The sequence below is a fragment of the Saccoglossus kowalevskii genome, chromosome 8 (genome assembly GCF_978046115.1).
Source record: "Saccoglossus kowalevskii chromosome 8, keSacKowa6.1, whole genome shotgun sequence".
Taxonomy (NCBI): domain Eukaryota; kingdom Metazoa; phylum Hemichordata; class Enteropneusta; family Harrimaniidae; genus Saccoglossus; species Saccoglossus kowalevskii.
In genome coordinates, this window is record NC_140648.1 from 21,273,362 (window position 1) to 21,298,463 (window position 25,102).

Genomic DNA, 25,102 nt, shown 5'->3' on the forward strand with positions numbered 1-25,102 from the left:
ATTCTATTTTAATGACACATACTCCAAGGTGAATCAAGTCCCAGGATAGTGTACTATGATTTTCTTGTTTGTCTCGTCCAGTTATTTTGCGTCTTGTAAATAATCAAGTACATGTACTCTGGGCTAATGATAATTGTTTGTGTGTGCAGATATATATAAGATTACCTCCATGATACCGTAAATAATGTATAGACCCCATCGTAAATAATGTATAGGACCCCATCGGAGTACTGAATTTTGCTGTCAACAACAGATTATTAGATGTACACGTAGTTTAACAAAAACATCGCTGCAAGTACATTCTAATCATCATGCATAATTGTGTGGCTTCTGCTCTGAGCTTTCTGCATATACGGTACTGTAATATACTTTATTTTAGCTGGAATTAATTTTCGCTGAAAAGACTTTTTGGATGTTTTGTATGGAATTTATTATCACTGATTTTTGGAGAGTTGAATATAAAGTATAGGAGAAAGGGTATATTCACTGGATTTTATTTTCACTGAATCATCCCTCCAGCGAAAATAGCAAAAATTAATTCCAAGCAAAAATAAAGTATTTTGAAGTAACTAAAACGAAATAATCCTAAGAGTTCAATCAAATTCATAGGAAAACATGACTAGGTGTTATCTGTACAGTAATCTGTAAGTTTTGAGTCATTAAATAAACACTGAAGCATGGTCAGCTCACTTCAAAGCAGTTGCATACACAGTAAGTGTGCACTGTGGTTTTTACCATTGGTGTATGTTACAGACATGTATCAGTCATGCATTCTAGTGACCCAATCAGGCATGTTTGGTAGCCATCCAGGAAGCGTTCATGCGTACAACATGTATCCAATGCAATAGTTGGTTTACATGTAAATACTTGTCAGTAGGGTTCGGGCAGGTTGAAGTCTGCTTTCTGCCGGTGCTTGTTGCAGGGTGGTTGGCATAATCGATAAGGTTTCTTAATAAGTAAGCATCTCTCGCGTAATAGTGGAATTTGACAAAACATTTATACACTGTATTCATTGTTACCATCGTTAGACGTGCATCTCCAGTAAAAGCTCCTAAAAACCAAGAGATTACCGTTGTTGTATACTGAATTGTTAAAATATGACACACCACATTCATTTGCATACTAATAGAGCATATACTGCTAGAGGGGTGGAATAATTTTTACTGGCAGAAAGGTTCACTGAAAACCGCTAATTGGGTTGATGAGTTATTTTACTGTCACTAATTTGTTCAAACTCCATGTAAACCAGTAGGAAAAAATTTGACAATAAAATTCAGACCTTCCTATCGACATTATACCTATTCATTTGTACCCTAGTTTTATTTTCAATGTTGCCAGAAATATTGTGTCATCATGTGGCAGTCAATGAAATGTAACACATTGACTGATAATTACAACTGTTATAAATGGCTATGCAGTGTGCAATTTATAGTTATGATTGCAAAATGGAGATCTGTACTTATATTCCTTATATCTTAAACAATGCACTCAGTCACATCAAGGTTTTACTCAGACGAAAATAGATACACTTTCCTCCCAATAAATTCAATAACAATTTGCAGAAAAAAAGACATTGTGTTATGCCTGTCAAAAATATTTACATTTGAAGTTCTCTAAGGTATGTTCTCTAACGGTTGAACATCATGGATCCTGATAGCTGTAATTTCTCATGGGGATGGGGCAAAACAAATCCAATATCAATAAGGATTTCTTTCAAAAAACGATTGTAATATTGGAAATTATTCCTTTATATGAAAGTACGCCAGGAAAATGACAGGTTGTATGAACTTTGGGGTTTTTATTATACGAGGCATATTTCTTAGCTGGTTGAAACATTTTCTGTGTTTTACAGTCAGGCACTAGTAATTGAATTGAAGTACACTATGTACTTCATTGATACATATGTTGTATCCAGTTAGATTATTGTGTATGTGATTATATAATAATAACCGCGACAAAAGAATTTAAACGTTGAATTGGGGTTGAATAGTATTCAGTATACTATGTGTGGTATATTTTCTATTAATTTTCACCGTTGGAAATCTTAGGGGTGAGGAGTAGAAAAAGAATCTGTACACAAAACATGTTAAAAACAAATTTTATTGATGACATTACAAAAAACAAACAATTCATAAAAAAGATTTGAGATAACAACATGAAAAAAAAATAGCTAAAAATTAAGTGAAAAAAAAAATTATTTGCATAGTAGATCATTTTCCAAACCCATATTGTGTACTGGTCGACTCCTCAGTCAGATTGACAGATGGCAGAGTTGATGGAAAATTAGCTGTTGAAATATTTTTATGTAAACAACAATGTTTCCACGTAATGTTTTTCCATACATTATGACCAGCGTATGTCATTATGGCTACCAATCTGTTAATGTTCGATGATACATAATTTTATGATCATCAATGATCTGTAAAATCTTTCTATATTACTGTGCATACAGTAGTCGGTCTCACTGGTTTTGTCGTAAAATGTAATATTCCTATCATTTGTGTCATGTCTTACCTGTAAGCTGTGTTTATTTATTGTAATATTCTGTTTTTTACAGGGGAAGTCATGCTACAGATAGCTGCCACACTCAGAGATATTGAAACACAACGAGAGCTGGCTGTAAGTACAACATTTATTAGTATTCTGTTAGCACTATTGTAAACCTTCCATTATTTGGACCAGGATGACCTAATTATTATAGAGGTCGCTGAATTGTTATAAAAACAAGAGCATTGTCAAAGTTTTTTTAATCATTGGTAAAATAAATTTAGATGTTGATGGAGTAATTTAAAACTGAAAAAGTGTGAAGTACGGAAACAAAAAACAAAGATTTGAAGGTGAATAGTTTTATTAATAAACAGAAATATCAAGATGAAATATCAAGAAAAAATAAGATGGTCCAATTATTGGGAATGTTGTCAAAACACATCAATACCATAGCACCAAGGTTTTTTTTTTTTTTTTGCCTCGTAAAATGCAACTGTCATTGTTAACGCATTCCAGTGTATAAAAAGAAATGTCAACCTGCCAAATAAATCGACAAAAGTGTTATTTCAAGGACATTCTTACTATGAATAAAGCAAATAATTTCATTTGATTAATTTGAATACCTAGCTTTAATTTTAGATATTTATTACGATTAGATCATGTAAAATTAATGCATGTTTTGTTTTTTTGTATACATGTCCATGACACCGGTGACGTTATTCTTCAGGGATGCGCTACATTATCAATAGTCTTGTGCTTACTCTTGTGCTTGATGTCATTTTTGTCTGTTGTTGAGCAGTGCTTTGCTCTGTTTTCGTTGCAAATATTTCCTTTGATTGAATCAGTAAATGTATTTTTGAATATTCCCACAGGGCACTGACCTAAATTGTAATTGTCCTGTGGGTATAAAATCGTGGTTGCAAAATGTTTTCAAATTGGATTAAAATTAGTTTTTACCGAAGTAAACTTCAATTATCTTTTAAAAAATTTAAATACTGTAATATACTTTATTTTAGCTGGAATTAATTTTCGCTGAAAAGACATTTTGGGTATTTTGTATGGAATTTATTTTTACTAGTTTTTGACAAGTTCAATGTAAAATATAGGAAAACTGGTTTATTCGCTGGATTTTATTTTTACTGAATTGTTCCTTAGCGAAAATATCAAAAATTAATTCCAAGCGAAAATAAAGTATTTTACAGTACCAAACCACCAAACAGAATGCCATTTGAAGAACTAGTGCCATGCTGGAACTGAATCTTAGTCATGCATAGACAGATTTCAGTCAAATTTAGATGCATCTACATTGAACATTATAGGACCTTGCTTTGCATGTCACCTTGTTTTTCAAATGGAATTGAAATGGCCCACTGTCAGCCATTATGTTTTAATGAATACTGTTCCAGAGCCACATCTCTGACATGCTGAAACTGTTCATGTTCAAACTTTATATATTTCATGCCATGACTTGTTTATTTAGCTTTTTAAATTGCCATTAAAATAGTTCTTTTATTTTGATGTTTTTTTTCCTCAAATTATAACACAAAAAAACTAAACAATTTCTAATACACTTGTAGCAGATATATCCATGTTAGTAATTGGAGTTGAGTGGTGCGGTAGTTTGAGCTCTGAAATTATGTTTCAATATCAATATTATATCTTGAATAATTTAATGAAGTGCATGCATGTAATTCGGCTAATGAAAAAATTTGAAATTTCGCTTATACAAATATTTTAATCAGTTTACCACCAATATGTTTATTTCTGACCTTGTATTTTTTTTTGCAGGTACATTCCTTTCACAAGGAACTGTTGATACCATTAGAATCTACTGTTGATCAGTTACATAAAGATATATCCAATAAACAGAAGAATTATTTACAGAACAATAAGGTTAAGTCAGAGGTAAATATTTCACTTTTCAATGCTGTACCATGTTTATGCAACATACAATGTAAATTACCATATTTTTATATAAACATTACAAGCTCTATTCGGTATACAATTATATCCATAAGGCACATTTCAAACCATTGATAAATTGTCCCAATGAGAGTTCTCTTTGAGATTAAAGCGAGAGGGTCTTCACCTGCGCACGTGCAGGAATTGAGTCCAAAGCGACGATAACAACACCCGCTAAAAAACAAAGGTTCATGGGTAAACACTTGTTTGTAAACATTGACACGCTATGGCCATCTGACGCATGTGCAGGTGACGACTCCCCCACTTAAACCCTCTCATTGCCATATTTTTTTCTTGCCAGTATTTTAGTACAACATTTTGCTTATTAGTCCCCGTTCGGACGCAGTCCGAAAACGGGGACTTATGTTTTGCCCTGTGTGCGTCCGTGCGTCCGTGATCACCTGTATCTCGAACATGCATGGACCGATTAAGTTCAAACTTCACTCATACATCACACATTATATGGGACATATGCACATGCATTTTTTTCATGATCCGATTAACGATAGCCGAATAGCGGCCATTTTAAGGCCGAAAATGCATCAAAATTGCACATTTTCACCATTCCGGACCCGGATCTCAGTTATGCATGGACGGATTTTGTTCAAATTTGGTACATACATTAAACATAATAGGACCTTGATGCACGTCATTTTTTTTTTCGGATCAAGTTCGAAATAGCCGACTGGCGGCCATTTTGTTTTAAAGAATTCAGTTCTGGATCCGTATCCGAGACATGTTTGGATTGATCAAGTTCAAACTTCACACACAGAAGGTACATCATGTCACAAATATGTATGTGCATTTGTTTCATGATCTCATTAACGATAGCCAAATGGGGGCCGCTTTAAGGCCGAAAATGCATTGAAATCGCACATTTTCACCATTCCGGACCCGTATCTCAGTTATGCATCGATGGATTTTGTTCAAATTTGGTACATACATTAAACATAATAGGACCTTGATGCACGTCTTTTTTTTTTCGGATCAAGTTCGAAATGGCCGACTGGCGGCCATTTTGTTAAAGAATTCAGTTCTGGATTCGTATCCAAGACATGTCTGGATTGATCAAGTTCAAACTTCACACACACATGGTACATCATGTCACAAATAGATATGTGCATTTGTTTCATGATCTGCTTAACAATAGCGGAATGATGGCCATTTTAAGGCCGAAAATGCATCAAAATCACGTATTTTCACAATTCCAGAACCGGATCTCAGTCATGCATGGATGGATTTTGTTCAGATTTAGCACAATGTGTTGTACATATGCAGGTGCATTTCGGTCATGATCTGCTTTGAATGTATATGTCACTCAAATATGAACGGAACGGGGACGTGTCATTGACAATGACTTGTTATTAAGTAATTTTCAATAATTTTTTTTGTTCATTTTGGGCCAAATAGTCATAACTTTATATTTGCTGTAAGAGTTGATCAATATTTTTGAAAAAAAATCTGAAAATGTAACGTATTTAATTTTGTTAACAAACTTTGACTTTTGCACTCAAAGGGTTGAAATGAAGAGAGAAAATAAGAAATCTATCCTGTATTTACTCTATTAGAAGTGCATCATTTATAGGAATTGTATACTGGATCATTAAAATATTATTTGTTTTGAACATGGTCTTTTATGTAAGCTACTAAAAAGCAAATACATTACATTTTAGCTCTGCTGTCGACTTTAATCAAGACCATGGATAACTTTTCAGTTTGTGATTATTGCTAAAGTTTGATAGAAAAGGATAAGTATTTCACTTTGGGCATCCATGAAAGTTTCTATTGAAACTATCTGATTAGCATTTTGTTATTTGCGTAATAAAACAAATTGCTGAGTAATTGCTCATCATGGGGCTACTATTAATAATTAATTTTCATAATTAATGATTATTTATAATTTGCTGAAATCCTACAAAGAATGGTGGCTTCTGGTGCCTCATCAGGTCTGATAGACTTTGCTGGCCACTATTGACTCAGGTTGGGACTGGAAGCACCCATTGTGTTAGAGGGGTGTTAAGATCAGAGGGACTACTGCCTTTTTTTTTTAAGGCAGAGGGCACCCTTTTTTGAGTCGATAGTGGACTATATGTAAAAAAAACTGTCAACCTGTCTGGTATCAACTACATATGGTAAATGATACTTTTAACTTGTTTATTTTTGCTGCTATGAATTTTCAATGGTTGCAATTTTTTTGTGCGAAATTTTCGAAAATGTTTCTCTTGTGAAATTATATAAGAGCTATTTCCAATACTTTATGCGATGTAAAATATTGCAAATTCTGCAAGCCGTGGGAAAAACTTGTAATCTTGTAGCAGAAAAGATTTCAGTGACTTTTGCAAAATTGTGTCCTTGGCAATAAATATACTTGTAATTATAAAATAGTAAACACGTCTAGCAGCAAAAATTTAATAACTAATGCTAAAATTTCTGAACAGTGTTTGTGCTAATTTTTTCTCTAATACCAGTAATGTTTCCCTTGTATTTTACAGTCAGTAGAAAAGGCTCGGAACGAATACAAAAAGGTTCAAAAGAAAAGTCAAAAAAATGTAGCCAAATATACTGATAAAGAACGGAAGTGTGAATATGATTATCTTCAGAAGCAACAAGATTTAGATGAATATAGAGTGCAGGGATTGAAAGATGTAAGTATCGATGCAAACATGACAGTTCATCTGAAAATATATATCGTTTGTATTAGTATTTTGAGAAATGTTCATTGTGCAGCAGAAAAGTTTCGTATGATAGTGCCATCAGTCTGTTTCTGTGCGAGAAATGGGGGTTGATTGCTCGCTGGTTATCCCGTTTCCCAGCATTCTGATTAGTTATCGAACATTTACGCAACCCCCCCCCCCTCATGCAGTTTTTACACCAGAGCATTCAATTTTCTAAGGTAACTACAGAAGTCAAAACTTGTCTATTTCCTGATCATTGCACAATTTGCGCGACTCTCCCAGGATTCTCACAAGATCTTCATCACCTAATCGCACAACCTACATAGCCTCGTATTATGAATCTTTGCTTGTATACATCTAGATAACATTTATAGTTAGAAGTGATGAAATCAGGTGACCATATATTAGTGATAAATTCAGATGACCGTATATTGGTCTTTACTGACATTTGGTGTGAATCGGATTCTCCTTTAAAGGACAGTAGTCGCCGCGCTGCGCTGCGCTGCGCATGTGCGACATTTGTGTTGATAACTATTGATTATTCCCAACAATCCAATGTACTCTTCAAATTGAAATCACAAGTATGAGGTTTGATCTGGGCGCGACTTGCACTAATTACCACCAGTGACTCCTTCGATACTTTTCAATCACCTGAAAATACCTAATTAAAGCTTGTTAATGTCTCAGTTTGTACTCGTTGATTTGCGCTACAGTCAAAGTCGCCATCTTTGTTTATATGAGACCCATATAATCTCACACATGCGTGGCGCGATGACTACCACACTTTAACATGCAATGTTTTTGTTATTAATCTCCAGAACCATGTCTCACTGCATTTGATATGTTTACAATATTTTTTGTATCTTTCTGCAGGCATGGAAAGAAGAAAGGCGGCGGTATTGCTTCCTTATTTTAAGGCAGTGTGAAGTAATGAAGTCTAGTACAGTCTATCATGGCAATGTATGTATCCATTGAGTGTACTTTATTGAGGTGCTAGCAGGTTGGGATTTACTGTGAAGCGCAACTTTGATAAAGTTGCTTTCCCATTTTGTAAAATATCTGAAACGTAACTTCTATAACAAATGAAAAACATAAAATGTGTAAAAATTATTAAAAATAAATATCATGCATCTTAAAATTTATCCACACATTCTATTTTGAGACTACTGGGGGGGGGGGGGGTCTTAATTGCCTTAATTGCTTGATGATACAAATTCCAATTGTGGTGTGAAACCTATATGCCTACTTTGCAGTGATTTGGACATTATGCTGTCGGCAAATATAAACTCAATCAGAGGTACGTTACTTGGGGTTTGCAACGCGCATAGTACTGTATGGTGACAACATGCCAAGATCCCATTCAAGTTTCATCTCGTAAATAGCGAGACTGATGCTACGACCTTCTGACATGCATAGGCGGTTTGTAATAAAACAATAAAACATGTATTACATCAAAAATGTACAGAAAATATAGTTATCGTAATCCGTCATATCGTGAACAGCTATTTTGATCCACCTGGACATCCAAACATCCTAGTTACCTCAGGCATGCGCATTCGCATTTTTCTGAGTTGGAACGCTTTTGTGAGAGCAAAATTGAAACGGGATCTTGGCATCATGTCACCGTAGTTGCAAACCCAAAGTAATGTACCTCTGACGCAATACAGGTGGCCTGAGTCATAGAAATTAAATTGTATGATCTATATATTATCTGAAGAGTACCGTTGGAGCTTGACTATGATATTTTGTATTACTAGGCACACAGTTTATATCGCCATAGGATACCAGACTGGAATTCAGCTTGTGATAAACCAAACCAAATGCCACCAGAATGTGATAACGTTTTACAAATGGTAAGTAAACATTACAGTACGTTAACTTAACATTTAGCAACACGGTTTAACCCTTCAAGTGCTCAGCTCAGTTTGTATTCAAGAACACCATATATCTCAATTGTGCAGACTAATCTGCCGAAATATCTTTCATATTAAGTACATCAGAGATTTTTTTAAACAAGGGAACAGGGGCGCAGCGCCCTCATGCCATGGCCATGCGCCCCCTTAAACTGGGGAGCCGATCCTCTGGCAACCATAAAATTCTGATTGATCAGGGATCACATGTGGCTACAATCTTCAACTGCGACCTGTCTGATAGTAATTTTGGCCCCAAGGAAGCCATAGAATGCTTCATTTCAACTTGGAATTATCAAAAACTCCACACCCTGGTAGGGAGAACCCTATCTCCCCCCACTTGGTGGCGCCACTGAATTGCTCCCTCTTGCAGTTTTTTTCTAGAGAAACCCCTGAGTACATTGTAGAATTGGTTTATGTTCATTCTGTCAGAGCTTGGCGAGTACAATCTGAGGATTTTCAGAATATCAAAAGTAAAAAGCAATTTGAATTTAAAAGTTTAGTGTTCTGTACTTTTTAGCTGATGCTAAAGTGTGCTTTTTTTTTTATTTCACATCATGGATAATTAATATCCAAAATAAAAATTTTCTAAATATTATGTTTTTAAAATACAGTGTGCACAACCCCTCGCCTTGCTCTGTTATGACAAAATATGGAGCAGTTTAATTTTCTTTGAATTGAGTTATTGTTTCATTGTGATTGTGGAAGAATTATATAGAGAAAATCCCTACAATATGAGATTTGTTAAGTGAATAGAAAGGATAAATTAAGTAATATTTACTATTGTAGGATCAAGAATTTGATTTCCTGTATTTGAAACACAAAAACTGAAAAATGATTTTGTGAATGTTGGAACTGCCATGATATTTGGGATGGATAAAACTTAACTGCATTAATGTATTTACCACACAGTTCAGGCAAGGTATAGCAGCGGATGGTAATGATACGCGTGTGATGGAAGTTGAGGTTCCAAGAAGACAACATTATGGGAGAAACATAGCCATGTATGGCAGTGATAGCGTTTTCAATCAAGGTGACAGTCCACAAATAAACGAGGTATGCATTTAAACGCAAATTAATGAATCCCAATCTGAAATGAACATTAAAAAGTGTACAAATTTGAATTTGAAGATATGTTTGTGTGTCCATTTTTTCTCTGACACAATTTTACTGATTTTGTAAATACGAGGTAACATTTGGCCCCTTCATTCAAAGTAATATTTTGAAATTTCCACATTTTTGTTCAAAAATGTTGATAATGAGAAAATTGTGATGTCCATTGTCAAACATTAAATAATAAGGAAGATGCATAAATGTGCAAAACGTTTACAGCGTAACATTGTAATTGTAACAAAAGACATTTAACGATTAGAAATGGCATTACAATTTTTTCAGCTTTAATATTAATCCATTACTCTGATTAGAAAATAAAGCATAAAGATCCATATTCGAGTTGAGCATGTCAATATTAAAATATAGTTCCCTCTCCCTTTTTTTATTGTGATACATCAATTCAGAATGACTTGTCTATTTTGCTAGGAATTAGATGAACCCCTCACTGTTGATATTGGACCAGGACCAGTCATGCCGTATCCAAGTGCAACATTACCAAACCCCAAGAAACAAAATAAACAAAGTCCTGCAATGAGACAACACACACCACAGACCTATTCAGGTAATGTATGCATACATACATATCTCCACTCTTTCAACTCGTAACGGTTGATATTCTAGCTTTCATCTCCACTTTAATATTTTCTGTTACTTCCTTTCTTTTCATCATCATGCGTATTTAGTATTTGGAAAGTATTCTTCCATCTTTTCTAAGCGAATACGTGTACCGGGACGGCGTCATTCATCAAATGAGTCCACTTTGAGGCATCATAAACATTCTATAACGGAAGGTATACTTAATTCTCATTGTTAAACAATATGCATTAACTGCTTAGTATTGATTGTTATGTTTAAAATAATCCATCGACAATTTGCAGGTTTCAAATGTGTGTGATATGGCTCATTTGATTTTTTTGCTCGATGCACACTGTCAACGGCTCATGTTTACTCAAATTTCCACCAATCACTCACATTTTTCTGTAGTGCATGGTACTTAAAATATAATTGGTACTGGCATGCACTTGGTATTATAGAGAATGGGTATTTTCACAACAACCAATTATGAACAAAAAGGATGTAATGATAATTATGACGTACCACATGATACAGAAACCTACAAATAGTCGGTTATTTCATTAATGCTGTAGCTAACTTACAGATGTCCAATAGTATCTGCAAGTGCACGGCAATTTTTTTTCCTTTTAGGCATGACGAATTTGCATGTATCTTAACAAGTTGAAAGTTAATGGTTTGTGAAATAAACTGAAAAAAACATGAATCAACATTTTAAAAATTACTGTGAAAGAAAAATCTGTCACATTCCCAGTAATCTAGTAAAGTATATGCCATCTAGAAATGTGCATTTGGGTCCAAAGAAAGTATCCAACAAACTTTCTTGAATTTGATAGCTCCCAACAACCCCCCCCCCCCCAAAAAAAAAAAAAACGAAATCCTGTTTAGCACAAAATAAACCTGCAGAGGTTTTTTAATACATTTTTATTTTTTATCTAGGACTGTTCTCAATAAATAGTAATGTCCATTTCATTTGAAATAAAGCACAATTAAAATTAATATGGCATAATTTAATTCAATCAAAATTGATTGACACATCATTGGGCATATTTAAAATTGTTTATTTCATTGAAACTGAAACTAGATCTTTCATGATTAACCCACCATTCCCCATCAGCTTTTGTCAATCTCCAGGTCCAGGTGTTAACATATTGTATACCACCCAGATAAACACTGCCGACAAATTTAAACAGTTTTTTTTTTCGCTGATAGGAATTTTCATGACTTGATGATTTGTTGTATTCACAAAAACAAATTTTGCAAAACTCGCTGACACTTGAAAAATTTGTGAAAATGTCTTGCACGAATTTAAAGTGGTGTACAGTGTAACATATGGAGTAAAATTTGAGTTAAACGTATGTAAAATAGGGGTTAAAGGTCATTCTATCAGCTGTCAAAGGTGTTTAAATATTTCTATGATGACACATAGGTACATCATATAAGTGACACATGTTAGATTACTGGTACGTATGAATGCAACAAAAAATTCACATTATCATATTTGTTATATTAAAAGCGCATACATTTCCGTAAATGACAGAGGTGTGCAAAATCAACATCAACTAAATGTTAAGAGATCGAACACATAATAAATGCTTCTAACAGAGCAAATATGGCAATTCAATTTTACACTGACAATGGAATATTTCTTATCTACTTGTGAAGGCAATGGTGTAAGTGGCCATGTGAGGAATAGATCAGACGGCACTACAGATATATTATTGGCAGGTGGTAATCAAGTATGTGCCTTATACACTCATACTGCCAGTGGAAAAAATCAACTCAGTTTTAGTGAGGTAAAGTATTGAACTTAAAGTTGCATTTTTGAATCTTGCATATTGAGCCCTGAGATCTTAGTAAGACTGAGAGAACCATGTGACTTCAACTTGTGTTTCATTCTCTACCATCGCTGCATCTTCTGTTTCTCTGTTCCAATAAATAGGCTATGTAACTGATCTATGACATCTTTGTGACAGTGAACTTGATGATGGGAAAGAATAGTATATTGTTTAGGGATATAAACAAGTTGCATAACTCTTAATTTCAATGAGATCTTGCCGTTTTCATCTAAAGTCTATTGACCTTCAGGACAGAAGTTGTGATTGTAATAACTTGCTTGATACATATACTGAATATTCGCTTTGTTCTGTGTAAATTTCCAATTTTTTTTTTTTATTTCATTACTTTGTTTTTTTTCAAGATATTTTGAGTATTACCGGGTACAGTTAATTATTCACATTGATTTTAATTTAAAGCACAGTGAATTATTAACATTTTGATCATGTTTAGCTTTTCACTGTTTTTCTTCTCATGCAGGGTGATGTTATAACTGTTATTGGGGAAAAGAAAAATGGTTGGCAATTTGGTCAGAATATGAATAGTAATAAAGTTGGATGGTTTCCTATAGCCTACACAGAATCAAATATACCAGGACTACAACGCGGTAATGTGTAAGTAAAAATCAAACTTGTATATCTGGCATAAAAAGAATAAGACTTATTGTAAAGACAACTTTTTAAGCTGGCTTGGTGTATGAAATAAATTTGCAGCCACAGTAAAAATCTTATTCAGAAGCATACATTGTTTGGAAGGGGGGGGGGGGGGGCAAATAACAAGATTGCAATGTTCTATGCAACTGAAATTTAGACATGGTCTGATAATGAACACTGAGGGCGTTATTCACTCTATGACTACAACAAACTCCCATATTGATATCTCAATGTTCAATATCGATGTCACTTTTGCTTGTTGTCAATAAGGAACCCTGAATATACATAGAATATGGCTTCCGCCGTAAATTACATTGTTTGCACATATTGCATATAAATAACATGGATTGCATTTAGTAATGTGGTTTTTTTCTGTTTGTTTTTTTCCCTCAGTCAAGACTTGCCAGAAATGAAGCAAAGATATCGAAGTGAAGGCAATTTACTTGAACTGGATGGCAGTTTTCCAATGCCTGATTATAACAGAGATCCCAGGCAATCAGTACCCCCGCCACCACCCCCACCAAACGATTATTCCGGTGGACTTTTAAAAACTGCTGATCAACCAACACATCATGTAAGTCATCTGTTAAATCAATGTAAAAATCTTTCCAGGTTGGTCCTCTCAGTGGTTGGGTACTTCAGTTTATGGGGGGGGGGGGCATGTAGATAGTAAATTGCTCATAATTTTCATGCCATTTATGTAAATGTTTTGTTCTGCATTGCTTTACCGCTCTCGTGCACATTTTGTTCTTTCCATGATTTTCGTTTTATAGTGGCTGAATTTTAGCTTTCAATTTATGTCGCAAATGTGTCATCGTGGTAGTATTTCAGTTTTTGTCATGATGCACATTTTTATGTCTCATCCATACATTCTTATTTACAGCACCATCAGCAGTTGTTTGGTGAATCTCAAACACCCAATCGTCATCAAAACGGCTCGATTGTGCCGCCTTCTTCACAAGAGAGACTATTCTCACAGTTGCCAAGCTCAAATGATGCTACCAGTGACGTACCCTCACAGTTAGTATTTATAATGTGACCTTTAATATCATAGGCAAGGCTCTGTCCCAGGAGTCTCTGCTCTGTTCTATGTAGCACTGCTCTGTCCCACAAGTCTCTGCTCTGTTCCACAAGTTACTCCCCCCTTCCCATTCCATGTGCACTGCTACTGGGTGCATTAATTTTTGTAAAATTGTTTCACTGATAGTTGTTAGCAGATGTGAACAACTGTTAGGATGTTACAATTTTAGTATTCCAATGTTTTCGGTTTTGTTCTGAGTGTGCACTAAGTTCTCCTGTGGACTTGTCTCATGACCCAAAATCATCTTTTCCGTTATCGGGTTAACTTGCAATATTGCTGATTTGAAATGCAGTCCAGTATTGCGATGAGAGTATTAAAATTAGTCTCAAATTAAAACTTTTCAAACTTAAGTAGAGCCGAGGAAAATTTACGTTACCCGAATTATTGCTATTAATTGTTGGAATAGATAAATCTTCATTTGAGTTGTTAATTTGAAGTTTGTTTTTTTTACTATTCATTAAAGCTTTCCTCAACTTCTTTTCTGGAACCGTTGAGTGTATAACTCGTTTTTTGTGTGGAGAAGGTAGATTTTAAAGTTATTACCATATGAATTGATTTATTAGGTAAAACAGAACATAAAACATACTACTCAGTCATGTGTTTGTAAATAAGCTACACAAATAGTTGTCATAAGTATATAGCAATTCAAACTTTAAAGCATCTATAATTTCACAGGCACTGTGTAATGTGTTATCTAGATGTTTAGTCGATATTTAAATAATCTAAATATTCACTGGGTCTAATTTTAGTGGATTTTGGTTTTATCACTGGTTTGTGTAGGAAATTTAAATTTAAAATTTTGCTTATTAACTAGGTTTTAATCAAGTGCAATTATCTACCAGCAAAAATAAAACCTAACGAATAATTAAGCTCTATAAAATTATTACTCACTTTGGACTTGTGTACTCCTCACTTATATAAAGAACCTACCCAGTTGTGCAACTTTTGAATTCTTAATACCTAATGTCTTCCTCTTTTTACAGCATAGTATATTCCTATTCACTCTGAGTAACATCTTTATTAATACTCCTTTTTTTTCCTTACAGTCAACTAATTGTTTCTTTTTTCACTCTTATTGACATCGACAAAGTCTTAAAGTATTAACAAACAAAAGAAGCTTGTAGTTTTTGTTATTTGTTGTGTTTTCTTGGATTCAATAACTTTTAATAGAATTATTGATGACAGAAAATGATCTTATTAATTGTAAAATTCTAAGATTAAATCTCAGTATGTTTTTCTTTTTATCCCACTGAATTGTACTCATATACCCATACTATAGTTTCTCTCACTTACTCGCGCAGTTTCTCTCACTCACACAGTTTCTCTCACTTACTCGCACAGTTTCTCTCTCTAACTCGCACAGTTTCTCTCGCTGACTCGCACAGTTTCTCTCGCTGACTCGCACAGTTTCTCTCGCTGACTCGCACAGTTTCTCTCGCTGACTCGCACAGTTTCTCTCGTAGACTTGCACAGCTGCTCTCGCAGACTCTCACAGCTGCTCTCGCAGACTCTCACAGCTGCTCTCGCAGACTCTCACAGCTGCTCTCGCAGACTCTCACAGCTGCTCTCGCAGACTCTCACAGCTGCTCTCGCAGACTCTCACAGCTGCTCTCGCAGACTCTCACAGCTGCTCTCGCAGACTCTCACAGCTGCTCTCGCAGACTCTCACAGCTGCTCTCGCAGACTCTCACAGCTGCTCTCGCAGACTCTCACAGCTGCTCTCGCAGACTCTCACAGCTGCTCTCGCAGACTCTCACAGCTGCTCTCGCAGACTCTCACAGCTGCTCTCGCAGACTCTCACAGCTGCTCTCGCAGACTCTCACAGCTGCTCTCGCAGACTCTCATTTGCCATTACACACTTGTTGCTCTCAATACTTTTCTTCCTCTAACTAAAAACCTCACATATGTATAAAATTACACTCCATACATTTGTACATGCTGTGGTTGTCATTCATCACACGCTAATTTGACAATCTCTCTGACTTTTTTTACTTTTTCTACATTTGCAGAAGTAACCCCTTTGCTCAAGTCAAACTACGTAGGACTATCACCAATGACAGGTCAGCACCTGCAATCTAAACGACTACTTATTGCAAATTGTTTATTTGTGCATACAGGGGAATGTACTTCAAAGCATTAATACAGACTCTTCAGATCATTTACAGGTTTTAGAATTGATAATCATATTTCAATGATTTTTACACTAGTTTTTTTTGTTCACAAAATCACATGAATACATATGGCCAAGGAACTACTTTTTGTATGAAAATAGCAATATTTGAATCATTTAACATTGGTTCCTATGGGGAAAATATTGTTCAGTGACATATTGTGATAAAAACAATTTGTGTAATTCTGATTTTTGTGAATTATTGGTAGAATTTGTGGAATACTATTTTTTTTTCTATGAAATAATGCTTTTGCGAGGATTTCTATGGAAACTGTTCCAAAATTTGAAATTTTGTCATTTTCTCTAAAACCATGATTTTCACCGGATAAACCCATTCAAAAGGCCATAGCATATTCGAATATCAAAATTATTAGACCTCTTGAAACAAAATATTGTGATAAATATTATTAATTAGGTCGAAATGACCGAAACATTTATTAGTATCTGACTTGAGTGTTCAAGCAGATGTTCCTCTTGCATGAAAGCACAGACGTTCATTTTTGTGTTACAGCTAATACACATGTGAAATTTACTGACAAAAGCAATCTGACAACAGGCAATAACAAAATTGGACAGAAATGTGGCGTGGACGCCATTTTAAACTATTCACTGCATAGCGACTGGATACTTACTGCATAGCAATAGTGCCTGCAAGTGACCTAAATGTATGCACACTTCACTGAACGGTAAAATGACCCAAATATTTCTGAATTATGTGTTGAATTTTTAATGAAATTTGTTATTGAAATGTGATATTATATCAGTAACATGGGGCAAATTAAATTCTTTATAAAATAATGTCAACTTGTCATTTGTAGCCCGATGCAAATCACTGTAGACTGCAGTTTGTGTCTTCGATGTTACTTACTCCTGCAGTCTTCTCTTATCATGGTTGCTATGCAAAATAATAAAAAAAATTGGTAAAATGATGTAATTCTATTTTCAAATGAAGCTTTGTATCTAATTTGTACTCTTCTATTTAAAACTGATGTTTCATATCTCTATATCGACAACTATTTTATATCCAATTTACTTTTCTGTTGTGAACACAGGATATACTTATATATGCAGGGAATAGTGTGGTTGAAAGTTATTGGAATATTGTAAGAAATATTATAAAAATTACATAAAAAAAAAATTTTCCTAAATTTTACTGTTATTTACAGACTATAATAATTTATTATACAAGAGTTACCATGGAAACATCTTAGTTTAAGTAATCAAACATTTGAAGGGCAAGTATCTCTTCAGTATTCTGATATTACATTTATAATGAAGAATTTATTTTAAAATGGGTTGTGCCAAAATTGTTGGCACAATTGTTAATTTTATATTGTTTTAATGATGAACTGCTAAAAAAATTGGCAAACATTATTATGAAAGAAACTGATATTCGTTATTTTACTATTTATATTGTAGTCAAGAGTATATGCAGTGTAATAATGGCAAACTCATGTTGAGTTTAATACTTTGCCGTCACATGACTGAATATGCTTTTCTGATTGGCTAAATGTGCACATGTTATGATGCATACATTGTTCTAAGGATCAAAATTATCATGTGATAGTCACAACAGATGAACATCACCATGACAACCCATTTAATATTGGTTATCATCTTCTCCCTTTGCTGAAACTTGAATAAGTTCAAAATAATCAAATTGGTATTTCAGTCCATGATTTCAAGTTTCATCTATAATGATCTCATCCAGAAAATAATAAAAAAAAAATACATTTTTACCATCTTTATGGAATTAATGGTATACCGTATATACTTGACTGCCAGTCTTTAAAATCATTATACATGGATGTGTGCAAGTCAAGTTGTAATTACTGATGACAATTTTTTGTTAATATTAAATTCATTTTCCATATTTTCTTTTGTTTACTTGGTGTTGAGAGAGGAATCGCTCTATAAATGGTTTATTCATTAATAACAATAATATTCATCTGGGGAATATATATATATATTTAAGCATGTCAAGTGTTTTGTGCTAATCATTAATGCATGTTATAGTTTTGGTGATTGTCCTTACTGATACCGGGTAATCTACAGAAAATATTTTGAAAAATTAATACGCAAATTACAAGCATGTCAGTGAGTCTTTTCCTTAACTGAACCCTGAGAAGAAATGAGAAAGTTGTTCAGTTTACAGGGATGTTCACTAATTTTATAAAAATAGGTTTACGGTACTCGGACTGATTTCATTTTAAACTGGGTTTGGTTTTGACAAATTTCATTTTCTTAGCTTGCAGTCTGCATTTAATAATACTGTGGAATACTTTATTTTCGCTTGAATTAATTTTTGCTGAAAAGGCTTTTTGGGCGTTTTGCTTGGATTTTATTTTCTCTGACTTTTGATGAGTTTAATGTGAAGTATAGGAAAAAATAATATTCGCTGGATTTTATTTTCACGGAATCATCTCTTCAGCGAAAATAGCGAAAATAAATTTCAAGCGAAAATGAAGTATTCTACAGTACTATGATTACATGTAGGGATACAAGTATACATCAATCTTGTTTTTACCATTCGCATCACAGAATGACTTATTCGTTATGAAAAAGTTCAGACTAGTTTTGTGCATGGTCAGATACAATATGCATGGAAGGCGTGTTGATCACTACCAGTCGGCATATTATGCAGATAAATTAGTGTACAATACCAGCTTCAGTTTTGTTACAAGTTTTGTATTGCAGATATTCAGGTTCTCATTTACAACAACATAGAAACACAATATTCAGCAATACACAGTACATGTATATTTGAACAAAATATAGTTTCACATTTTAGTATTCCATGTGCAAGATGTATTGGGAGGGGTGGGGGATGAACAAGTACAAGTACATGTACATTTTACTTGTGAAAAGGTAAGGCAAACTGACTCGTGAACTGTTATAAAATCACCATCCTTTCTGTCACACATTTTTATCCCTAGCGATAAATGTGTCCAGCATTCCAAAGCTAGTCTATTGTAAAACTGAAAATAAACAACTCAAGATGAATCATTTTTTCAAACTTAATTTTCACTATTTTTCCCAAATTTTTGGGGATCACTTCTGGAAATGCCAATCACTATAGATGTATAAACTTTTGATCTCTCCTACTTTTGATTACCGGTATATACAAGAACACTTGTAACATGATTTTTAATTGACTCAAGTGTGACTACTATTCATGTCATTACATACATACCATACCATTTCAGCTCACAAGTGATACAAACTCTGAAGCCTTGAATCAAGAATTTACTTGACATTCAATTATGACAATTATTTGCGAGTAAATCTACTGCTTGAAAAACAAATTTTATTTCATTTTTTAATCTGCATTAAACTCCAACAGAAATTTAACAAGATGGTAACTTCAAAATTGGCATTGTATGCTTAAGTGTGCCCCACATGAGTAAGAAAAAATGATGAAATGCATTGTAATCTGAAAATTGAATTCGGTCTCGCCCACTGTACCATGTTTGTGCAATTATAACTAATATATTAAAAATCGGTATTACAGGCCTGTTTATTTCAGTATAATCTTGTTTTATGAAATACATGTAATATATCACAACTAATGCTCTCCTTAATATGAGAGCGTTCTTCATGACCAGTTCTGCTTGCATGTACAAAAGAAGCTCAACAGAATTAATTTATTTTGCAGCTCTTTTTGTTTATTACTAACTATAACCCTTTGAGTGGCAAAGTCAACTTTTGTTGCTTTTCTGGAAAAAAACCCTGCACTTATTTCCATATTTTTCAAAGAATTTAATCACAACCTGTATGCAGGCAATGGAAAAGTTATATTATTTGGTCAAAAAACTACAAAGAAATTTGTTAAATGAACACAAGTTGGCAGGGGAACAATTCAAAGGGTTTATGTTAAAATCAAAATTCAGGTTTATGTAAGATTGGTAATGTGCAAGAAATAATCACTTGGTTACTTAATTTTATAATTGTCATTTGTTCATCCAATTGTTTTTGTGTTGGTTCAGTGATACTCATTCGAATTTTGAATAAAAGCTATCACAGCGATGTTTTTTGGGATTCTGGTTTTGTCGTTAATTTTTCCTTCTGATAGATTTATGTTATGTTTTGTGATTAATTTCCATATTCCCAATTTTCTATTCAGATGGAAAGATCCTTCCCCCTTCCTACATAGAAAAGTTTATAAGTAATGCCAAGTACATTTTTTGTGAACCAGTGTGCCCTTATCTTGTATGCCACTGACGTACAAAGGTGTGCTGTGCTAAATCACTGTGAACACAACAAAAAAAGCTTGAAAAACACTGGTAGTTGTGAAATTTGTAAGTTTTCCCCGAACAAAACAAGTGTAAAAATGTCGCGTGTACAGTCGTATTAATTGTTATTACTTAATTTACCTCACAGGCAGTCATGCTGCTTTCACTTTATTTCGGGGTGGGGGTGGGGGGGGGGGTTCCATTTTGCCCCCTTGGTGTATACAAAATCAGTTCTGTTAGAGAGCACATTGCGAGGAACATAAATGAGCGTCCTGTTTGATATGGGACTCGTAGCAACGTACTCTGTGTAAAATGCACGTTTACTTGAAATTCAAACATGCCCACTGTGCAAAAACCACTGTCCTTTAATGTAAACATTGTGAATATTTATTTAACCTTTACATGTAAATGTCAAAATACACAGGGCTGAATGGATTAAGATTAAACAGTCAAGGTGGTGCTTGACTGTATTGACAGATTTTCCAATATCCATTAGGGCTTCTAGTGAATATAACAATGACTGGAAATGTAAATTTCAGAATCCATGTCTGACATGAAGGCATATAAGATCCATTAAACTTCAGAGTTTGCCTCAATCTGATTAAAATCCGATGTAGGTATAGGCTCAATTTTTATGACTCATTTTTATATATTGTATCTGTGGTGACTGGAATATAATATTTATATAAATTAATAATTGCAAGTCAAACCAAAAATGTATGGACCAATACCAACAAGAGGTGTGTATAGCGCCCTCTACAGTTTGTCTGTAGAGTGTGCCCATGTTGCATTTTAGTCCACAAAAGCTGAGGACCAACCTAAAGGGAATCTGGCAAACAATTTGTAGAATACTTGGGTGATGCTACCTAATAGGATTTTGTGAATTCTCAGTACATATTAATGTGTGTTAACGCAAACGTGCCCAGATGCATTTGGCCATGCAACCATCTTGTACTAGAAACTGCATAAAGTTTCCAACAAGTTTACATTAATTTATACACAAAATTAACCTTGATTTACCACCAAATTGGTTTTGTACCAAAGAGTTCTTACCTGGCGAGGTCATTCCCACCAATTAGATCGTGACTTTGTCGATAAAACCATAGTCAGATTATGTTTAAATATTGGGATAGTATTTCGCCTATTTAGCCAAGTTTGAATGAAATTGGTCAAGGCATGCCCCAGAAACCGTTAATGACATGTCCAAATGTTGATTTTTGGGACAACTAATGGCTGTCAGTTGAAGGTCAACAAAATAAATGATGTACCGACTTTGAAAAAAAAAAATTAACCCATTATCTCACAAAATACCAAATTGTACCAAATTTAAACCTAATCTGTAAAATGGGCAAAATGCTCCTAAAAAGCAAAATGGCCAGCAGTCCACCATTTTGAATTGAATCACAAAAAACAATGATGTGCATCATCAGTAATGGCAATGGCAGCTTTGAATGGAATCAGTGAAGGGCATGTCCAAGAAACAGAAACATGTTTGAATTTTGTGATTTTATTAGTTTTTGACGAAAATGGCTGCTGTTTGGCTAAATTTCAATGAAAATTAAAAATAACTGAACATTTAATAACATTTAATCCTGTATATCTTGCCTTTGTACTAATTTTAACTGACGTCAAGTTTGAATGAAATTGGTCAAGCCCTGTCCGAATGTTGATTTGTTTTTTGGACAAAAATGGCTGCCGGTAGGTCAAAGGTCAACAAATATAAAAATAAATTGATGTGCACATTTCTGCATACCAGCTTTGAAGAAAATATGTCCAGGCATCTTTGAGAAATGATGGACGCATTGACAGACCCCAAAACGCAAGTCCCCGTTTCGAACTATGTCCAACGGGTACTAAAAAGTATGAATCTTCCCTTCAGCAAAATTAAAGTATTATTTAAATACCATCCTTATATCATTTATGTGTCAACTTTGTTCTGAAATATGAGACTGCTTACATTTGTGGAACATTCAATTTTATTATACTTAACAGATGTTAACAAATTACAATATTTACATTTATACACAAATATACAAAGCTCCACTTTTGTTTTTTTCATTGCAAGGATAGAAATTAAGTGCATTGAAAAATGCTGTTCAATATCAAAATCTGGACCAAGAGTAAACAATTTTTGTAAATGATTTGAGATGCGAGTTTGCTTTGATACTAACAAAAAAATACATTGCATCGTAAACTTTCATTGTGTTAAGATGTACTTGGCTATGAAATATCCCAGTGACTGAAATCAGAAACCACTGCTACCCAAACTAGACTACAAGTTAAATTTCATAAAATCAACCTTTGATTTATTTTTTTGCTCAACAAAATATCAGTGCTTTTAAATATTCTGTCTTATCCCTGTCAAGCTAAACAGGCAGACACAGGAACTTGGCTATGAAATATCCCCGTGATTTACTGAAATCAGAAACCACTGATACAAAGTTAAATTTCATAAAATCAACATAACTCGGTGAGAAAAGTTTTTACAACAAAATTATTATTAGAACAATCATTGCTTTATACACATAAAAGTCAATACCTAAACCTTCATTCTGTTTTTTTTTTAAATTACGAACATATTGTTACTGAACTAATACTCTACAAATCTCTATAATGACATAGAGGGCGCTCATCAGTTTGAGGCTTTGTAACTGCTGCCGATCGCATAAACAAGGTGGTCACTTTAAAGTTGCTTTGTACAAAAAGATAAATCCATACTGAACAGCAGATGAAAAGGAAAGATACTGATTGCATGCACTTATAGTTATATCTTGAAAAAAAGATACAACTTATAAAATCAGAAATGAAATAACTAAGCGAAATTCAGTCACGGGTTGATCTAAGAAGATACACATGATTTACTACTAAAGAGCAGCCATTTTGATTTTCATTATGCATAGATTAGAGGGTGATTAACAAATTTCTTCCTGGTATGTAAAAATATTGTCACTTGTATGAACTGGACATTTTACAATCTTTGTGCTTCAAATGCAGTAAATTAATCAATCATTTAACTAAGCACACAAATTTCAATATTGTAGATATTAAAAAAAAGCTGACACTCTTTAATGAAAATCAAGGAATCTACTCAGAAGACGACTTCATGCTCACTAACATTATTCATACCGATTAAATTACACATTAAAATCTGCTTGATGCCCATTTAGATTCTGAAGACAACAAACATCATGGATGTAGCCATAGCAACCATACTGCAAGCCAGACCTGTGGCACCTGTGGAAGAAAGTAGAATAATTAAATTAAAATGACCATACTTAGATAAATAATTTGATTTTATACCCTGGCTAACTGACCATCTCAACTCCCTGGCAGACAGGTGCACATGGGTTAAATGGCAAACATTCCTTACCAGGTTCTCTGTTCCCAGTACAGAGTGATAATCACCGTAACGCCATAAGTTACAGCATGCCGTACGGTTGCGGTATTTTACAGGGTATTTTCATACTACCATATTAGGAAATGCGAATTCCAAATATGGAATAATTACGCGCGTAAGCGTCCTCTAATAATAAAAACAAACATGGCTGCCACCAGGATTTGACCGGACTTCATACAAAGAAGTTCGCTGATTCTGTTCTAAACTTTTTGGATTTCGGCATTCCCATGATGTATCCTTGGAAGGAAAAGATGTATAATAATAAGGTTATTACGAAGATACCTCAAAGTATGCACTACTGCGCGTCGGTCGATACTGCCGCTGTACTGTCTTCGTGCATACTTTGAGGTATCTTCGTAATAACCTTATAGTACACACCATTGTGCATGCCTCCTTGTAAATTTACCAAATAGAGAAAGGAAAAGTCAAGGCTAACAACAAAATAGCATGTAATATAAGAACATGCAATTTATAGTTTTTTTATATCACTTTTCATTCTTTAGATATTCAACTTTCCATTATTAATTTATGTAGTTCACCATCTTGATTCTTACGCAAAGGATTATGGGTAAAGTATGACATATAGACACTGTTGTCAGAAATTGAGAAAATGATTTCATCTATAACTTCAAAAGTTTAACTTCACATTGGCTGAAAGTTTAGAACATGGTAGCATACATGTACCATGATATAGTGATATATGCTTTGAGCTCCCATTTATGGTTGTAAGTGCAGATTGCACTGATTGACCAAAAGGGTTGTTTTACTACATCAAATTTTTGTGTGATTGACATTGAAACTTACCAGAACCATCTGTAGCAGGAGCAACTTCATTGCCATACAAAGCTGTTTCCAATGCTTCTATCTGTTCTGCTGTCAATAAATCCCTGGTAGAATCACTAATATAGTTAACTTGATCTGAACCCAAATTCTCCAACTGTGCCGCACTTAATGCCTATCGATGCAAATTTCAGATAAATGATTAATCATAAGAGCTGTGTTTTCAGACAGAC

The 25,102-nt window shown here is 34.1% G+C and overlaps 2 protein-coding genes across 4 annotated transcripts in view; one reads left to right on the forward strand and one right to left on the reverse strand.

The window, feature by feature from the left end:
• LOC100369533 (BAR/IMD domain-containing adapter protein 2-like) overlaps positions 1-20,498 on the forward strand; it is a 38,660-nt gene extending 18,162 nt beyond the window's left edge. The window contains exons 4-16 of one of the 2 annotated variants that reach the window (XM_006821253.3): positions 2,558-2,619; positions 4,276-4,392; positions 6,942-7,094; positions 7,998-8,084; positions 8,882-8,977; positions 9,947-10,090; positions 10,574-10,709; positions 10,831-10,938; positions 12,386-12,516; positions 13,037-13,170; positions 13,603-13,783; positions 14,093-14,229; positions 16,300-20,498. In XM_006821253.3, coding sequence (XP_006821316.2) covers positions 2,558-2,619; positions 4,276-4,392; positions 6,942-7,094; positions 7,998-8,084; positions 8,882-8,977; positions 9,947-10,090; positions 10,574-10,709; positions 10,831-10,938; positions 12,386-12,516; positions 13,037-13,170; positions 13,603-13,783; positions 14,093-14,229; positions 16,300-16,369 — 1,556 coding nt within the window. In that variant the 3' untranslated portion in view covers positions 16,370-20,498. The remainder of the gene's footprint in view (positions 1-2,557; positions 2,620-4,275; positions 4,393-6,941; positions 7,095-7,997; positions 8,085-8,881; positions 8,978-9,946; positions 10,091-10,573; positions 10,710-10,830; positions 10,939-12,385; positions 12,517-13,036; positions 13,171-13,602; positions 13,784-14,092; positions 14,230-16,299) is intronic. The other variant, XM_085502334.1, reaches the window with a different exon arrangement.
• A 2,152-nt stretch (positions 20,499-22,650) lies between these two features.
• LOC100367738 (uncharacterized) overlaps positions 22,651-25,102 on the reverse strand; it is a 39,964-nt gene continuing 37,512 nt past the window's right edge. For both annotated transcript variants that reach the window (XM_085502336.1, XM_002738608.4), the window contains 2 exons: positions 24,894-25,044; positions 22,651-23,926 (listed from right to left, as the gene is read on the reverse strand). In XM_085502336.1, coding sequence (XP_085358462.1) covers positions 23,856-23,926; positions 24,894-25,044 — 222 coding nt within the window. In that variant the 3' untranslated portion in view covers positions 22,651-23,855. The remainder of the gene's footprint in view (positions 23,927-24,893; positions 25,045-25,102) is intronic.